Here is an 18,458-nt window from a genome sequence, read left to right as displayed (position 1 = left end):
AGAAATGAATGCAATGAATTTCTCCTGCTTCCTTTTACATATATCTGTATGTGCCTCTATTTGTGTGTGTGTGTATAGAGAGAGAAAGAAACAGACGATGAAATCATTCCATCACCTTTAGCAAAGAAGATTTGTAATAGGCAAAGTTGAGTATAACTCTAGAATTATCTACCATGAATGATGCAGTTGGTACATAGAAAATGGGATCTCAGTTCTCACTTTAGATGCTGGGTGTTCCCTATATTCACACAGGGAGAGAGACCAATGGTGTGGAGAAATGACAAACATGAGCCTCGTGACAAGGTTCATCCTCATGGGCCTTCCCCATGCACCAGCGCTGGATATCCCTCTCTTTGGGATCTTCTTGGCCATTTATATGTTCACTGTGATGGGGAACTTTCTCATCCTGCTGGTGATCACACTGGATTCCCACCTCCACACCCCCATGTACTACTTCCTGACCAACCTATCTTTCATTGACATGTGGTTCTCCACGGTTACTGTGCCCAAAATGCTGATGACCTTGGTGTCCCCAGGAGGCAAGGCTATCTCTTTCCCCAGTTGTGTGGCCCAGCTCTACTCTTTCCACTTCCTGGGGAGCACCGAGTGTTTCCTCTACACAGTCATGTCCTATGACCGCTACCTGGCCATCAGTTACCCACTCAGGTACAGCAGCATGATGAATGGGAGAATGTGTGCCTTCCTGACCATAAGCACATGGCTCAGCGGCTCTCTGCATTCTGCTGTCCAGACTACATTGACATTCCATTTGCTCTACTGTGGGCCCAACCAAATCCAGCACTACTTTTGTGATGCACCACCCATCCTGAAACTGGCCTGTGCAGACACTTCTGCCAATGAGATGGTAATCTTTGTCAACATCGGGGTAGTGGCCTTGGGCTGCTTTCTCCTGATAGTGCTGTCCTATGTGTCCATTGTCTGTTCCATCCTGAAGATCCGCACCTCAGAGGGGAGACACAGAGCCTTTCAGACCTGCGCTTCCCACTGCATTGTGGTCCTTTGTTTCTTTGTTCCCTGTGTTTTCATTTACCTGAGGCCAGGCTCCAAGAATGCTGTGGATGGGGTTGTGGCAGTTTTCTACACTGTGCTGACACCCCTTCTAAACCCTGTGGTGTACACCCTGAGGAACAAGGAAGTGAAGAAAGCTCTGTTGAAGCTGAAAGACAAAGTAGCATATTCTCAAAGTAAATAAAAGTTCAATGTAGACATTCCTAAAAATATTAATATTGTTTGGTCATCAACATATAATTTATTACATGTTTAGTTTTCAGTGTAAAATGTTACCAGAAACACCTACTCAGGAATAGTTTTGTCACGGAATTTCCTGTGGAATTTCAAAGAAAAGTTAATTTTTTTTACAGATTACAAATTACAAGTTACAATGAATATTCTTAAATTTTGATCCATCAACTCATTTCCCTGTAAATAGATTTATTTTACCTTTTTTTACAGTTTTATTTACATACAACTGACATATAACATTGTTTTTATCTTTTTTAAAAATATAAATATTCTAAATGGATCTGAGAAACAGAGGATTGAGTTGTTTATATTCAGAGAATTGATAATATGGTTTTTTTGTTCTTGTCTTATGCACACAAACTTGGGAATCATGGGGATACTGTTCAAGGATAGCAACAAATTTCAGAGGTCATCTACTCATGGCTGCAGCTGTACAACTGCCTTGTCAGTTATTTTGGTGACTCTGTGTATGTGTGTGCGTGTGTGTGTGTATGTGTATGTGTGAGTTTCAAGGTGACAACCCCTCTTCCCCAGCACATCTTGACCCTGTTAATTGCTCCCACATTGACAGAGTTCTAAACTTCTTCCCAACAGCTTGCTATCTCTCTAGCCAGGTCTTCCAGGACAAGCTGTGGCTCTGACGCATTCCTTTCAGTAACCAGGAACAATAACCACCTTACAAGAGCCCTGCAGTTTCTCAGGTCTGGTGAGTCAAATCAGGATGAAGTTATGAGCAGATCATGCTAGTCTCCATCACATATTCTGACCTTGAATTCCTGTCTTACCTGACCAGATGCCCATATTTAGCACAGACCCATTCTATACTAGATCCTTTTAACAGATGGTGGTGGTGGTCCTGCTGCTCAGATGGCTCCTTCTCCCTCCATCTTAGAGTTTTGGAAATTCAGGTACACCAAAAGACAACCTGCTGTGGAACAGGGACACCCCACATTGCAGGCCGGGGCCAATGGTGTGTCCTATTTATAAAGTAGAAAAGTGAAAATATAATTAAGTAACTAGTTATCCTGAGATTTCAAAATAGTTCTTTTACAAATTAGAAAAATAAGACCTGGTAAAGACAAAATACCCTAAAAAAATCTAATACCTAGCTGCATAGTTCGTACTGGAGGCCATCCACATGCAATGGACGAAGTGCTATAATTGCATGAAAACAAAAACAAATATTGGCTCTAATAAGTTTAGGAACAATTTTATAAACTGTATCTCAATTTTCCATTTGTAAGAGACCCATTCGCAAAACATTGTTATGAGGGTTAAAGGGGTTAATAGAAATAAAAGTGCTCTAGGTGATATTGATTTATTCTAAATTATTTTTTTAAATTTTTTTTTAAAGATTAGCACCAGAGCCAGCATCTGTTGCCAATGTTTTTTTCTTATTGTTCTTCTCCCAAAAGCCCCGCCAAGTACACAGTTGTATATTCTAGTTGTAGGTCCTTCTGGTTGTGCTATGTGGGATGCTGCCTCAGCATGGCTTGATGAGTGGTGCCACGTCCCCGCCCAGGATTCAAACTGGCGAAACCCCGGGGGCTGCCAAAGTGGAGCATGCGAACTTAACCACTCGGCCATGGGGCCAGCCCAACTAAATTCTTAATTAAAGTTTTAAAATTCAACCCTGAGGAGAGGGGCGGAGCAAAATGGCGGGGTGAGCTGACCTGGGATTCTCTCCCCTCCAAAATACAACAAAAGATTGGAAGAACTGAATTTCAGAGAATAAACATAATGCCAGCTCGTTAGAGACCTACAATACCAAGAAGGCGGAGATCATAAACCTAGCTTTACACCTTCGGAGCTGCTGGAACGGTAGGAGGGAACATCGCTCCCTCCCCTGGAGTCTGCGATCGATGCGGCGCGGGTCGGGAAGGAGCGGGGGAGGGGCCGCGACCGGGGGATCATCCAGGACTCCTGCCGCTGATTCAGTGGAGACCCGCTGACGGGGGGAAAGCTTCCGTCCACGGGGACCCCATAAATCAAGGGCCTTGGGAGACCAGAGAACAGAACTGATCTGAACCCAGACCAGTGCCTGTGAGTAACAGCCCCTCCCCCCTAACAAAGCCAGTGGGCGCAGCCATCTTGCCCCAAGGCGGAGAGCTAACACGCCGCTCTCGACCCCCATCTAGTGGCAACAGGCTGTAACTGCAACTGAATTCCACCATGAGAAAAAACCGCTCCTCTACCATCCAGCAATTTATAAAAGCCCCAGAGCAGAAGGAAAACAATAAAGACACAGAATTAAGTCCTGAGGACTTGGAATTAGGTAAACTAAGTGATAATGAATTCACAGCAGCTATAATCAAAAAACTCAATGAGGTAGAGAGAAAGATAGAGAAACAAGCCGAGTTCTGGAGTTACTTCACAAAAGAGATTGAAATCATAAAGAAGAATCAAACAGAATTACTTGAGATGAAAAACACAATGGACCAGATAAAACAGAATACGGATTCCCTGAATGCCCGTGTAGACAACCTAGAGGAGCAAATCAGCATAATCAAGGACAGACAGGCTGAAGGGTGCCAGACAGAGGAAGAAAGAGAACTAAGAATTAAAAAAAATGAGGAAAATCTCCGAGAGATAATGGATTCAATGAGGAGTAAGAACATAAGGATCATAGGAATTCCTGAGAATATGGAAAAGGAAAATGGAGCAGAAAGTGTGCTTAACGAAATTATTGAAGAGAACTTCCCAAATCTAGGGATCAACGGAGAAATGTGTGTAGAGGAGGGTTTTAGATCTCCTAGATTTGTCAATGTAAAAAGACCCACCGCAAGGCACATAATAGTAAAGTTGGCAAATAGGAATGATAAGGAAAGAATACTCAGGGAAGTAAGCAAAAAAAAAGAGAATAACCTATAAAGGAGCCCCTATCAGACTGTCAGCGGATTTCTCTACAGAAACCCTACAAGCTAGGAGAGAATGGAGTGATATATTCAAAGCTTTAAAGGATAAAAACCTTCAGCCAAGAATACTCTATCCAGCAAGAATTTCCTTCAGATATGAGGGAGAAATTAAATCTTTTCCAGACAAACAAAAGTTAAGGGAATTTGTAACTAAAAGCCCTCCATTACAAGAAATCCTCAAGAAGGCTCTCATACTTGAAAAAAGAAAAAAGGGAGAAAGGGGACACAATCCACAGACTAGGGAGACCGATGGATAGAACCAGAACAGGATAGCAAATATTCAACTATAGCATTAGGGTAAAAATAAGGAAACTACCAAAACAAGGACGATCTTAGCGCTCTAACTACAAATTAATAAGACGAGTTGGAATAAAAAATGAAAATAATGATTTAGGAGGGGAAGATCTAAGGGTCTAAATCAGTATTGGTCGAGTAAGTAAGAGACCACCAGAGAATAGACTATATTATACACGAGATTCTAAATACAAACTTCAAGGTAGACACTAAAATAAAGTACAGAACAGAGTCACAAATCATAGATAAGGAAAAATCTAATAAACCCAGCATAAGAAATTGCAGTATTAAATGGATAGTCTAAAGCACATAGGAAAAGAAACACAGGAAAACAAGATAATGAGCGACAGATTGACAGCATTAAGTCCGCATGTATCAATAATCACTCTCAATGTGAACGGATTGAACTCTCCAATAAAAAGACACAGAGTGGCAAAATGGACTAAAGAACAAGACCCAACAATTTGTTGCCTCCAGGAAACACACCTCAGCCCCAAGGACAAACACAGACTCAGGGTGAAGGGGTGGAGGACAATACTTCAAGCAAATAGCAAGGAAAAAAAGGCAGGTGTTGCAATTCTCATATCAGACCAAGTGGATTTCAAAATAAGACAGGTAAAGAGAGACACAGAGGGACAATATATAATGATCAAAGGGACACTTCATCAAGAAGAAATAACGCTTATAAATATCTATGCACCCAACACAGGAGCACCAAGATTCATAAAGCAACTATTAACAGACCTAAAGGAAGATGTTAAAAACAACATAATAATAGTAGGGGACCTCAACACCCCACTCACATCAATGGACAGATCATCCAGACAGAAAATCAACAAGGAAATAGTGGAGCTGAACGAAAAACTAAAACAATTGGACTTAATAGACATGTATGGATCACTCCACCCTGAAGGAGCTGAATACACATTCTTCTCAAGCGCACATGGAACATTCTCTAGGATAGACCATATGTTGGGAAACAAGGCAAGCCTCTACAAATTTAAAAAAATTGAAATAATAACAAGCATCTTCTCAGATCATAGTGCTATAAGACAAGAAATTAATTACAAGAAAAAAGCTGAGAAAGGCACAAAGATGTGGAGACTAAACAACACACTACTGAACAAGCAATGGATCATTGAAGAAATTAAAGAAGAAATAAAAAAATACCTGGAAACAAATGAAAATGATAGTATGCCATACCAACTCATATGGGATACAGCAAAAGCTATATTAAGAGGAAAATTCATCGCAATACAGGCACATCTTAACAAACAAGAAAATCCCAAATAAGCAACCTTAAAGCACACCTAACTGAACTAGAGAAAAAAGAACAAATGAAGCCCAAAGTCAGCAGAAGGAGAGAAATAATAAAAATCAGAGCAGAAATAAATACTATTGAAACGAAAAAGGCAGTAGAAAGGATCAATGAGACAAAGAGCTGGTGTTTTGAGAAGATAAATAAAATTGACAAACAACTAGCCAGACTTACAAAGAAAAAAAGGGAAAAAGCTCTAATAAACAAAATCAGAAATGAGCGAGGAGAAATAACAACAGACTCTGCAGGAATACAACAGATTATAAGAGAATACTACAAAAAACTATATGCCAACAGAATGGATAACCTAGAGGAAATGGATAAATTCCTGGACTCCTACAATCTCCCAAAGCTCACTCAAGAAGAGGCAGACAATTTGAACAGACCAATCACAAGGAAAGAGACTGAAACAGCAATCAAAAACATCCCAAAGAATAAAACCCCAGGACCAGATGGCTTTCCTGGGGAATTCTACCAAACTTTCAGAGAGGATTTAACACCTATCCTTTTCAAGCTATTCCAAAAAATTAGGGAAGATGGAACACTTCCTAACACATTCTATGAGGCCAACATCACACTGATCCCAAAACCTGACAAGGACACCACGAAAAAAGAGAACTACAGGCCAATATCACTGATGAACATAGATGCAAAAATTCTAAACAAAATTTTGGCAACCAGAATTCAGCAATTCATCAAAAGAATCATACATCAGGATCAGGTGGGATTCATACCAGGGACACAGGGATGGTTCAACATCCGCAAATCAATCAACGTGATACACCACATCAACAAACTGAGGAATAAAAACCACATGATCATCTCAATAGATGCAGAGAAGGCATTTGACAAGATCCAACAGCCATTTATGATAAAAACTCTGAACAAAATGGGCATAGAAGGAAACTACCTCAACATAATAAAGGCCATATACGACAAACCCATAGCCAACATCATACTCAATGGGCAAAAACTGAACCCCATCCCCCTGAAAACAGGAACAAGACAAGGATGCCCTCTATCACCACTCTTATTTAACATAGTACTGGAGGTCCTGGCCAGAGCAATCAGGCAAGAAAAAGGAATAAAAGGAAGCCAAATAGGGAGGGAAGAAGTGAAACTCTCGCTGTTTGCAGACGACATGATCTTATACATAGAAAACCCCAAAGAATCCATTGGAAAACTGTTAGAAGTAATCAACAACTACAGCAAAGTTGCAGGGTATAAAATCAATTTGCATAAATCAGTGGCATTTCTATACTCCAGTAATGAACCAACAGAAAAAGAACTCAAGAATACAATACCATTCACAATCGCAACAAAAAGAATAAAATACCTTGGGGTAAATTTAACTAAGGAAGTGAAGGACCTATATAATGAAAATTACAAGGCCTGTCTGAGAGAATTGGATGACGACATAAGGAAATGGAAAGACATTCCATGTACATGGATTGGAAGAATAAACATAGTTAAAATGTCCATTCTACCTAAAGCAATCTACAGATTCAACGCCATCCCAATCAGAATCCCAATGACATTCTTTACCGAATTAGAACAAAGAATCCTAAAATTCATATGGGGCAACAAAAGACCCTGAATTGCTAAAGCAATCCTGAGAAAAAAGAACAAAAGGGGAGGCATCACAATCCCTGACTTCAAAACATACTACAAAGCTACAGTAATAAAAACAGCATGGTACTGGTACAAAAACAGGTGCACAGATCAATGGAACAAAATTGAAAGCCCAGAAATAAAACCACACATCTATGGACAGCTTATCTTTGACAAAGGAGCTGAGGGCATACAATGGAGAAAAGAAAGTCTTTTCAACAAATGGTGCTGGGAAAACTGGAAAGCCACATGTAAAAGAATGAAAATTGACCATTCTTTTTCACCATTCACCAAAATAAACTCAAAATGGATTAAAGACCTAAAGGTGAGACCTGAAACCATAAGGCTTCTGGAAGAAAAGGTAGGCAGTACACTCTTTGACATCAGTATTAAAAGGATCTTTTCGGACACCATGCCTTCTCAGAGAAGGGACACAATAGAAAGAATAAACAAATGGGACTTCATCAGATTAAAGAGCTTCTTCAAGGCAAATGAAAACAGGATTGAAACAAAAAAACAACCCACTAACTGGGAAAAAATATTTGCAAGTCATATATCTGACAAAGGCTTAATATCCTTAATATATAAAGAACTCTCGCAACTCAACCACAAAACATCAAACAACCCAATCAAAAAATGGGCTGGAGACATGAACAGACATTTCTCCAAAGAAGATATACTGATGGCCAATAGGCACATGAAAAGATGCTCATCATCGCTGATCATCAGGGAAATGCAAATCAAAACTATACTAAGATATCACCTTACACCCGTTAGAATGACAAAAATATCTAAAACTAATAGCAACAAATGTTGGAGAGGTTGCGGAGAAAAAGGAACCCTCATACACTGCTGGTGGGAATGCAAACTGGTGCAGCCACTATGGAAAACAGTATGGAGATTCCTCAAAAAACTAAAAATAGGACTACCATACGATCCAGCCATCCCACTACTGGGTATTTATCCAAAGAGCCTGAAGTCAGCAATCCCAAAAGTCCTGTGCACCCCAATGTTTATTGCAGCACTGTTTACAATAGCCAAGACGTGGAAGCAACCTAAGTGCCCATCAACAGACGAATGGGTAAAGAAGATGTGGTACATATATACAATGGAATACTACTCAGCTGCAAAACAGAACAAAATCATTCCATTTGCAATAACATGGATGGACCTTGAGAGAATTATGTTAAGTGAAATAAGCCAGCGAGAGAAAGATAATCTGTGTATGACTCCACTCATATGAGGAATTTAAAACTATGGACCAAGAACAGTTTAGTGGATACCAGGGGAAAGGTGGGGTGGGGGGTGGGCACAAAGGGTGAAGTGGTGCACCTACAACATGACTGACAAACATTAATGTACAATTGAAATTTCACAAGATTGTAACCTATCAATAACTCAATAAAAAAAAAAAATTCAACCCTGAGTCCACTAGCCAGATAGCCTGATTCTCAGTCATTTTTTTTAACAACTGATTTCAATGATTAGCCAGTGACATAGTAGTTTTGAAGATGCATGAAGATAACTTTCTCTAAATCACTCATAATAAGTTACTGAACGATTAACACCATTATTCACAATGTAGTCATTCTGATTAACTATTTTGATAAATTTGGCATTCTCATATTTACCAGTTTTCAAGGAATTTCACTTTAAAAAATACATGAAACATTAAAGTTAGATCAAATTAAATTATTCTAGAGTAATTCAGAAGCAAAAACAGTAAACATTATTTAGCATGGGATATGCTAAATACTTTATAAGCTAATCATTACAAGAACCCTTTAAAATAAGTATTGTTATATAAGTTGGGAACACTGCGGAAAGTTAGGTTACTTGCTAAAATTCACACAGTTAGTGAGGAACATGGTCAGAGTTTAATCTCAGGCTATCTGGTACTGGTATTATAAAATAATAACTGGGAGAACCTTATTTTGCAAACACTTTCATTGTGTCCTTTTTAGCTCTAAAAGTTACCTATTTCCAAAAGGGGAAAATGAAAGAAGAATAAAGTAATTCAGCATTGATGTTTGCATTCCACATAGGGAACGATGAAATTCGGGTAAATTTTTCATTATGTGCTTCCACATTTTGATGTATTCTCTTGGGCTTCTCAAAATAGTGGCTCTGGAGTACTGAACTTGTCCACTGAAGCTCGTTAATAGTGCTGTCATTCCCCTGTTGACCTGAAGTTTTAAAATATTGTTTGGTAATGGTATGAGGTGTCTGACTGATTCCTTGAAGCTATGTTTTCTGAGTTAACTAGCAGTTGAAAAGGGTCTTAAATTACAGAAGTAAATAGCTAAATTATAAGAAATAAAAAGCTAACACAGGGAGAATCTGACTCAATAAATAGGGTAACTTTTATAATAATCCCAATGCTGATGCTTGTTCATCAATTCAGCCCTGCTTTCTCAATTAATTAATCAATGCAATAATTCTTTCAGCAATTTGAGTTAAATGACTATTATATTTAACTCACAGGAGATAGAGAGCATGAAGACATCATTTGTGTTCTAGTGGGAAATACCTAAGTAAACAAATGAATTTTACAGTGTCATAAAGTATATCTGAGGAGCCATGGTAAATAACACGGCATCTAACACAGATTAGGTTGTGAAGTGAATCACCATCTGAAAATAAAGAAAATTACATATACTGGTAACAAAGTCATGCTCTAACCACATAACTCATAATAATTAACATGTAGAGTATGAATAATAGAAAGATTATTTCAGCTTATGTGTTTTGGAGTCTGCCCCAAAACAGAATTAGGTGGACTGCACTAAGTCTTAACTCAAATGTTTACAGTGTGACTTTGTTTTCCTCACTGTGGGTGAAATTAAGACAAAAGCATGTCTCTCCTCCCTTGGCAGAATATGGGGATATTTTCAAAATGGGCATTATCATATCCTTACTCAAAGTTATCATCAACAAAATGTTTTCAAGGAACTTTATTCTTATGCAGGCATGCGTCACTTAACAACGTGGATATGTTCTGAGAAATGGGTTATTAGGCAATTTTGTTGTTGTGTGAACATCATAGAGTGCTCTTATACAAACCTAGATGATATAGCCTACTATACACCTAGGCTATATAGTACTAACCTTATGGGAACACCATTGTATATGTGGTTTGTTGTTGAGTGAAACATCATTATCAGCACATGACTATATTTTGGATATCCATACCATGAAAGTGGACTAGAAGGCATGCAGATTAGATGGAAAGGAGCATTTGTGAAACCTTAAAGATTTGCCATCAGTCTAGTCATCTAATTCATCCACAGTCAGCTGGGGCAGTAGAAAGCCATAACAGAATTTTGAAAATATTATTGAAATTTGTACAGCAGCAGTTTTGAAGTAGTCAGATGTCCTAATGATAGCACTTAAGATCATTAGATATAAATTATCTACAATGACTCTCCTGGAGTGAAATATGAATGGATAAGACTTATGAGACTTTCTATTACACCTCTAAAACATGCCCACTGGGTGTATATTCACATGATTGATAATGTGGCATTATAGTATTTGAAATCATTAATGAAGTATGCCAAGCCACCATAGATGGCAAAAAATCTAAAAATAAACATGGAAAGCAATTCTATAGTAGGCAGCCTGCTGTATATTCATAAAACATCACTGTCTGAGGCCACACTAAATTCTACTTAGCACTAAGAGTGCAACACAAGCGTTATTGATATATTTTCTCTTATGTTCAAAGATGGTGGTAGTAGTCTAAAGGAATTCTTTGCCGTTACATGTCCACTTCTACCTAGCATGACTTTAAACTTACCCAAGACCTGTTGACAAGTGGGACAAATCTTGAACTCATAAAGATATTCTTCATTTTCATTAGAATGTTATTTGATTTTTAGCATTTTCTTTTGATTCTATATTAGAGTTTCCATATCTCTTCTCACATTATACATTTGTTCTTTCATCTTATCTATTTTTTCATTGAGTTCTTAACATATTAATCATAGTTATTTTAAATTCTCTTTCTGTTTTCTTTTTTTTTTTTGAGGAAGATTAGCCCTGAGCTAACTGCTGCCAATCCTCCTCTTTTTGTTGAGGAAGGCTGGCCCTGAGCTAACACCCATGCCCATCTTCCTCTACTTTAAATGCGGGACGCCTACCACAGCATGCTGTGCCAAGCGGTGCCATGTCCGCACCCGGCATGCAAACGTGTGAACCCCAGGCCACCAAAGCAGAACATGGGCACTTAATCGCTGTGCCACCAGGCCGGCCCCTAAATTCTCTTTCTGTTAATTCCAACATCTGTGTCATATCTGGGAATGGTCCTGATAAGTACTTTATCTCTTCACACTATTTATTCTTGCCTTTTAGTGTACCTTGTAATTTTTTGTTGAAAACTGGGTAAATTGTATCAGGTAATAGAAACTTAGGTAAATAGGCTTTTAGTGTGAGGATTTATGACAATCTAGCTAGTAGGTGGATTGTGTTTATGGCTTGTAGTAGCTGTAGGTGTCAGAGGCTTCAGATTCCTCTGGTGTCCTGTTTTCGCCCACCTGGTTACTTTAGGCATCCTTAAGTCTTCAGTATTCTTTCTCAAACAGAGTCTGTCTTTCAACTGTAACAGCTATAATCCACTATTACTATAATGGAGCTATGTGGGTGTGGTTGTAAGGTTGGAGGGAGGGAAATTATTCTATAATATTCTGATTCAATGCCAGTGCTTTTTAGTGGTCTTGTGTCTATGGGGCTGTGACCTTCAAGTTGTTTCTTCATTCCCCGCTGCATTTCCCCTACTACCTTCCTCAGCTCCAGCATTCTCAATTTAATTTCCTGTAGCTCTCACCTCTGTTGACCATGTTTTTCCCCCTTTAGGTAAGGCAGGAAGACTACATAGGTCACACCTTTGACCGGGAGAATTGCCCTTCTCCCAGTTGGGATAAGACTCTGGCAAAGTCTTTTTCCCTAGAGAGAGCAATTCTTTGTTATGGAGAAAGCTCTAGGTATATTTTACAATGGTTACTTTTCCCCTAACCCTACCAGAGCCAAGAGGAGAATCTTCTTGGCTCTTCACCATAAGAAACTGGTGGGGTCCTAGAGGTAAAGTTCATGAAAGTATTGGGGCTCCCTAAAGATTGCAGCCCTCAGGAGTTTCTCACTGTCGTGTTAGTCCACATTCAGCCTCTGCTAATTGTCAAAATTATCATTTAGGGGTTCCTATTATTTTATGACTCCAACAGCTTCTGCTCTAGGTGAGCAGATCTCTCATCTATGTCTCTGGTCATCCCTTTCTCTTCTGATTTTGGGGTGATAAGTTGCCCTGTGATCTCAATTCTCTGACGCACCAAGAAAACATTTCTTTTTAAATTTGTCCAGATTTTTCTTGTTGTAGAATTTCAAGTGACAGCTTCCAAGATTTTTACATGTTGGAGTTGGAACCAGAAGTCACAATTTCCTGACTTGGAAAGATCAACAGTTCTTTTTAATGATACGTTATTTGTAATGATATTCTTAATGACTTACGTGTTTAATTTTTTTAACTTTGTATTCCTTCTTGTATCTCAAATATTCCTTCCTGTATAAATTTTACTATTGCATTATATTTTTTTAAGTTGCTTGCTAAGGGCCTATTAGTGGTAAATATTTTCAGTTTTTAAGGTCTCCAAAATCATCATTTCACACTCATTCTTGATAGTTGCTTAGTATACAATTTTTATTGACAGTTATTTTCTCACACTCTTTGCTCTTTATTTCAATATTTGTTGATCTGCATCATTACTGAAGATCAATTAGCTGTTAAAATATTATTCCATTGAAGAATGATTTACTAATAGCAATTATCACGAGTCATATATTTTGAAGCTATTTTGCTAAGTTCATACAAATTTGGAATTTTAATATCTTCCTGTTAAATTGGTCCTTTTATGTTTATAAAATGACTTTTGTATCTCTTACTTCCTACTTTAAAGTCTACTTTATCTGTTACCAATATAGACATACAGGGGGTTTTTTCCTGATATTTTTATGGTATACATTTTTCACTCTATAACTTTCCATTTTTGTGTGTGTCTTTGTATATAATATAAATATTATGAACTAGATATAATCAAGCATTTTTTAGGCTCTCTGGTAATATTTTTATTTTTATGGCCTACTGTACCTATAATTAATGATATAACTAGGTTTAAATTTAACATTTTCCTATTTGTTTTCAATTCATACCTTAAATTCTTTTTTCTTTATTCCTGTCCTTTCCATTTTGGTTTGTACTATCAAAGTACTTAATGTATTAATCACATTTTTTCATTATTTTATTTCCTTTTTAATTTTAACTATTTTCATTATTCTATTATCTTTTTAAGATATTCAATATAATTTTAATTTTATAATTTAATTATATTAGTGCATTTGCAATATCCTAATTAATCCAAGACCCTTACAATCATTTAACTTCATGTAACAGCTTCCTATATTTTTAAATTTTATTTCCAAATGTGTTATAAACCTCACGGATATTATTATTGGTGGTTTAAATAGTCAATAGCCTTTTATATTTACCTGTATATTTACCCTTTCCAGTTCTATTTATTTCTTTTTGCATTTCCATCTGGCATCATTTTGGAATTTCCTTTAGTAATTTTTATAGTGAGGGGTTATAATTTATGCTGTTTGTACATAAATGTTTACAGAGGGAGGTTAACCCTGATACCAGCTACTTTGTCGTGGCTGTGTAGAAATAACAGTTTCCTTCTTTTTTTTTAATTTGCGATTTGACTTTTCTCTTTGCCTCCTTTTAAAAATAAACTTTATAGATGTTAATTTACATACACTAAAATACATACATTAGGTTCACAGTTTCATGTGTTTTGACAAATGTTGTTTACCACCACAATCAAGATAAAAAATCTTTACTCTACCGCAATAGAATACCTTGTGTCTCTTTTTAGTCATTCCCCCACCACCCTGAGACCCAGACTGATCCGCTTTCTCTCACTATAGATGAGATTTGCCCTTTTCGGAGTTTCCTACAAACAGAATGATATAGTATATAGAGTTTTGTGTCTGACTTCCTTTGCTCATCCTTCTTTTCCTTATTTATCTCTGTATTTGTGCATATCAATAATTCATTTCTCATTGAATTGTGATCCATTGTATAAATATGTCACAATTTATCACCTATTTTTTAACATTTATGTTTATTCTTGTTTGGGTATATTATTAATAAATATGCTATGTAGATTTATTGCAAATATTTATGTGGACATATGTTTTCAATTCTCTTGGGTAAACATTGAAAAGCAGAATTGCTAAGTCTAATGGTAAGTCAAATTACAAGTGTACGTTTAATATTTTAAGAAACTGTCATTGTTCTGCAAACTGGTTGTAATGTTTTATATATCCAAGAGCAATATATAAGTGTTCCAATTGTTCTGCATCCTTACTCATATTTGAAGTTGTTAGTTTTTAAATTTTAGCCATTTGATTATATGTGGTAATATCTTACCATGGTTTAATTTACATTTGATTGAAAATCAACCGAGTGATATGTGTGGGTCTGGACTCCACATTCTGCTCCATTGGTCTCTATGTCAATACTTATGACAACTGTTCACACTCTAGATTACTATGATTTACAATACTTATCACTATCTTTAAAGACACAGGTTGTATGTTTCTGTGGCTACTATGTGCACTATGTGCCTACTATTTGTACCTTCATCCCCCAAACCCTCCAGCTAGCCCTTCATTATTCAAATTAGTGCTTGGACAGTTCATTTCCTTCTAATCTTCTTCAAACACTCCCTTGGTGCTATTTGTATGTGATCTCTGTAGGGGAATCGTTCAATAGCATTAGGGAACTGCAAGAGCAAAAGTTTTGGTTCTTTCATCCCTTGATATCTCCTAGGACTGTGCCCTTGAGAAGTAGCTGCTTTTATAAATGGTGTGTCTAGGCCTCTTTAAGTTTACAATCTCTCTAAAGGTCTTTGGGTATTATTGTGAGAAATAATTCTATAATGTTCAATAACAGGTTTGTATAAATCCCCCAAAGACTATTTTTCTTGGGCTTACTTTTGAAATGTGGAAAGGGTGATGGTTACCCTACTGATCTGGCTCCTCTTTATGCTACTCGTTAAGAGAAGTTTCCTTCTTCATGTTTAGGAAACAGATGTTTAACAGGCAGCACAAAGGAAAGAACCTAGTGAGCTGTCCTCTTGCTTACTTAAGTGTAAGCTTTACCTGCCTTGTCTTTTAAGCTACACTGTCAACCAGATCATTTTACCTGAAACTGTCACAGGTACTTAACGCAAACATTTCCAAAATTAGATTCTTCATTCTCACCCTTATTAGTTCTCTATTTTGTTGAACTATATCCTCACTGCCAAAGCATGCTAAACTGCTCCATAAACTTCACCTCTTCACACAATTTGCTGTTATTTGCCCGGCATTGCACCACTCTCAATTCCTACTGCTACTGCCTGAACCTGGATTTTCGTGTTTTTTCTTTTTTTCTGATAAGCAGGTGAAAAGTCTCTTTAGTTGATCTTTCTGCCCTAAAGCTTACCTTCCTCCAATCTGTCTTCCATGTTCCCACTAATTATATCTCTGAATATAAAGGCTATCATATTACTGTCATATCTGCTGTTTTTCAATAACTCTTCCAAATTTACAAGATAAAAATTTGTCTTCCTATTGTTCTATGCAAGTTTCTTCATAATTCTCTAATTTTTCTGACTCCTTTTCTTATGTAATCTATGCTTCTTTTATATTGGGACTATAAGCTCCTTGACAAGGGTCTATGTCTGTTCAATCTTTGAACTCATAGTGCATAGCATGCAATAGCCATTTAATTCATGTTTGTTATTAAATGGATAAATAGGTGGAAATAAGAAAAAGAGAAGATAAAAAATGTAAACACCTGGGCCAGCCTGATGGCATAGTGGTTAAGTTCATGTGCTTCACTTTGGTAGCCTGGGGTTTGTGGGCTTGGATCCTGGGCGTGGACCTACACACAGCTCATCAAGCCATGCTGTGGTGGCATCACACATACAAAATGCAGGAAGATTGGCACACGTGTTAGCTCAAGGATAATCTTCCTCATAAAAAAAATAAACAAAAAAATCAAATATAACTCAAAGTGTTTTATCTAACCATATAACAATTAAAATACTAATATTGGATACCTTTATTCAGTGGTCACTATTCATATTAGCTAAAAAATCGCCACACAAGAGATCTTTATAGTCTTGGAACTGTTCAATATCTTGACTTTAGTGGTAGATACACAAACCTACACAGGTCTTAAAATTGTGTACTACTTCACACACGCATGCACACATGAACAAATAAAACTGGGGAATTCTGAATAAGACCTGTGGATTTTATTAATATCAATATCCTGGTTGTGATATTGTACTATAGTTTTGCAAATTGTTACCACTGGGAGAAACTGGGCAAAGGTATCAAAGGTTCTCTCTGTATTATTTCTTACAACGTTATGTTATTCTACAATTATTTCAATAAAATTTCAATTAAAAAAATACTGATATTGGGGCCAGCCTTGTGGCCTAGTGGTTAAGTTTGCATGCTCCACTTCTGTGGCCCGAGTTTGGTTCCTGGGCACAGCCTGACACCATTCAGTAGGAGCCATGCTGTGGCAGTGACCCACATACAAAATAGAGGAAGATTGGCACAGATGTTAGCTCAGAGTAAATCTTCCTCAGCAAAGAAAAAAAAATACTGATATTTACCTTATATGTCATCATTAAAAATCTAAATTACTTTCAACATGGTTTCATTTAATACATATTATTATTGTACTTTGAATTACAATGTGCACTTATCACAATGAACCCTGGATGATGCTACACTTGCTTTTCTCCCTCAGCAGACCACAGCCACCTTGAAGGTAGAGACCTTGTCTGTTCTATTGTTTATCGTGTGCCTTAATACTCAGTAAATATCCCATAACATTTTTTTATGGTGAGTTAAATAAAATAGTGTGACTACAAGGAAGTGAAAAGAATCCAAGAGAACTCAATGGCTAAGTAGTTTTGGTCTAACATGTCCTCAGTTTTCTCCTTTGCCAAATGAGGAGGATTATATAATTGTCCATACTAGACTTGGTTTAATGGAATGAACACTAATAATCAACATCTTACATAGGTCACTATTTCATGGTTAATATAGGTCATGCTTTCAAAATTAGTATGATTCTCTTACCAGCATAGCTTCATAGCCTACTTAGAGGAAGATATGCCAAGCTAGCACAGAAGGGATGCTTTGCTAAAGCATCTCTGGAAGGCAGCTGCTGCAACTCTGAGGAATTTGAGAAGCATTCTCCACTCCTAGCAGCTACCTACCCCTTTTCTCTTCTTGATATGCTATGTGATATTGACATTTATTGCATTAACATGATATGTGTGGCATTTGAGTTAAGCATTTATTTTCAGAAAAATTAATTTACACTTTCGATATAGGTATATATTTGGATGACTGTTTGTGAGGTTCATAGCCCATTCTTTACCACCCCAGATGGTGTCCATAATCCATTTTATACTTTAAGTCAAACAAACGTGAATTACTGAAATAGTCTAATTACAAAGGAAGTACTTCTTAGGACCTGGTTTTAAAATTGTGAGATACAATCAATATTTTTTAGTGATATAGATTTGTCCTAAGGTTGTTTGTTTATTTTTCATATATTTATTATTTGTTCCCTTTTTCCTTACAAAAATAGTTTTAAGATTGCTAAAAATAGAAGCTTTGCATTTTGGAGAAAAGACCAGGAACTCTGTAACTATAGAAGGAAAATCTACATAGCTGTATCAGCAACCAATATACTATAAACTAATATAGTGTAAATAGACAAATGTTTACTTTCAAAAATCTTGGATGCAACAGTGAAAAAAATTAAGGAGTTACACAGTTTTCATTAGCTCATAAATGTTAATAAAACCAGTCTTTTTCACAATCAAGCATTTTTGGTGATATTTTCTAATCTAAAAATTTCACCATATGGATATTACATTATATAATGTACTGTGAATATTATAAGTGACTTTTTCAATATGGAAAGT

At 37.0% G+C, this 18,458-nt stretch overlaps 1 protein-coding gene across 1 annotated transcript; it reads left to right on the top strand.

Annotated features, from left to right (window-relative positions):
• The first annotated feature begins 259 nt into the window (after positions 1–259).
• LOC103550126 (olfactory receptor 10G9-like) lies at positions 260–1,213 on the top strand. Its single transcript, XM_008518860.2, has one exon. The coding sequence runs from the start codon at positions 278–280 to the stop codon at positions 1,211–1,213; it is 936 nt and encodes a 311-aa protein (XP_008517082.2). The 5' UTR covers positions 260–277.
• The last annotated feature ends 17,245 nt before the right edge of the window (positions 1,214–18,458 follow it).

Source organism: Equus przewalskii, chromosome 6 (genome assembly GCF_037783145.1).
Source record: "Equus przewalskii isolate Varuska chromosome 6, EquPr2, whole genome shotgun sequence".
NCBI lineage: Eukaryota > Metazoa > Chordata > Mammalia > Perissodactyla > Equidae > Equus > Equus przewalskii.
Note: the sequence above shows the minus strand (reverse complement) of the source record. Positions and strands in the feature narration are given on the sequence as shown.

Excerpts from the sequence above, each read along its gene's own strand:
- LOC103550126 (XM_008518860.2), top strand. The coding sequence starts at position 278 with ATGACAAACATGAGCCTCGTGACAAGGTTCATCCTCATGGGCCTTCCC.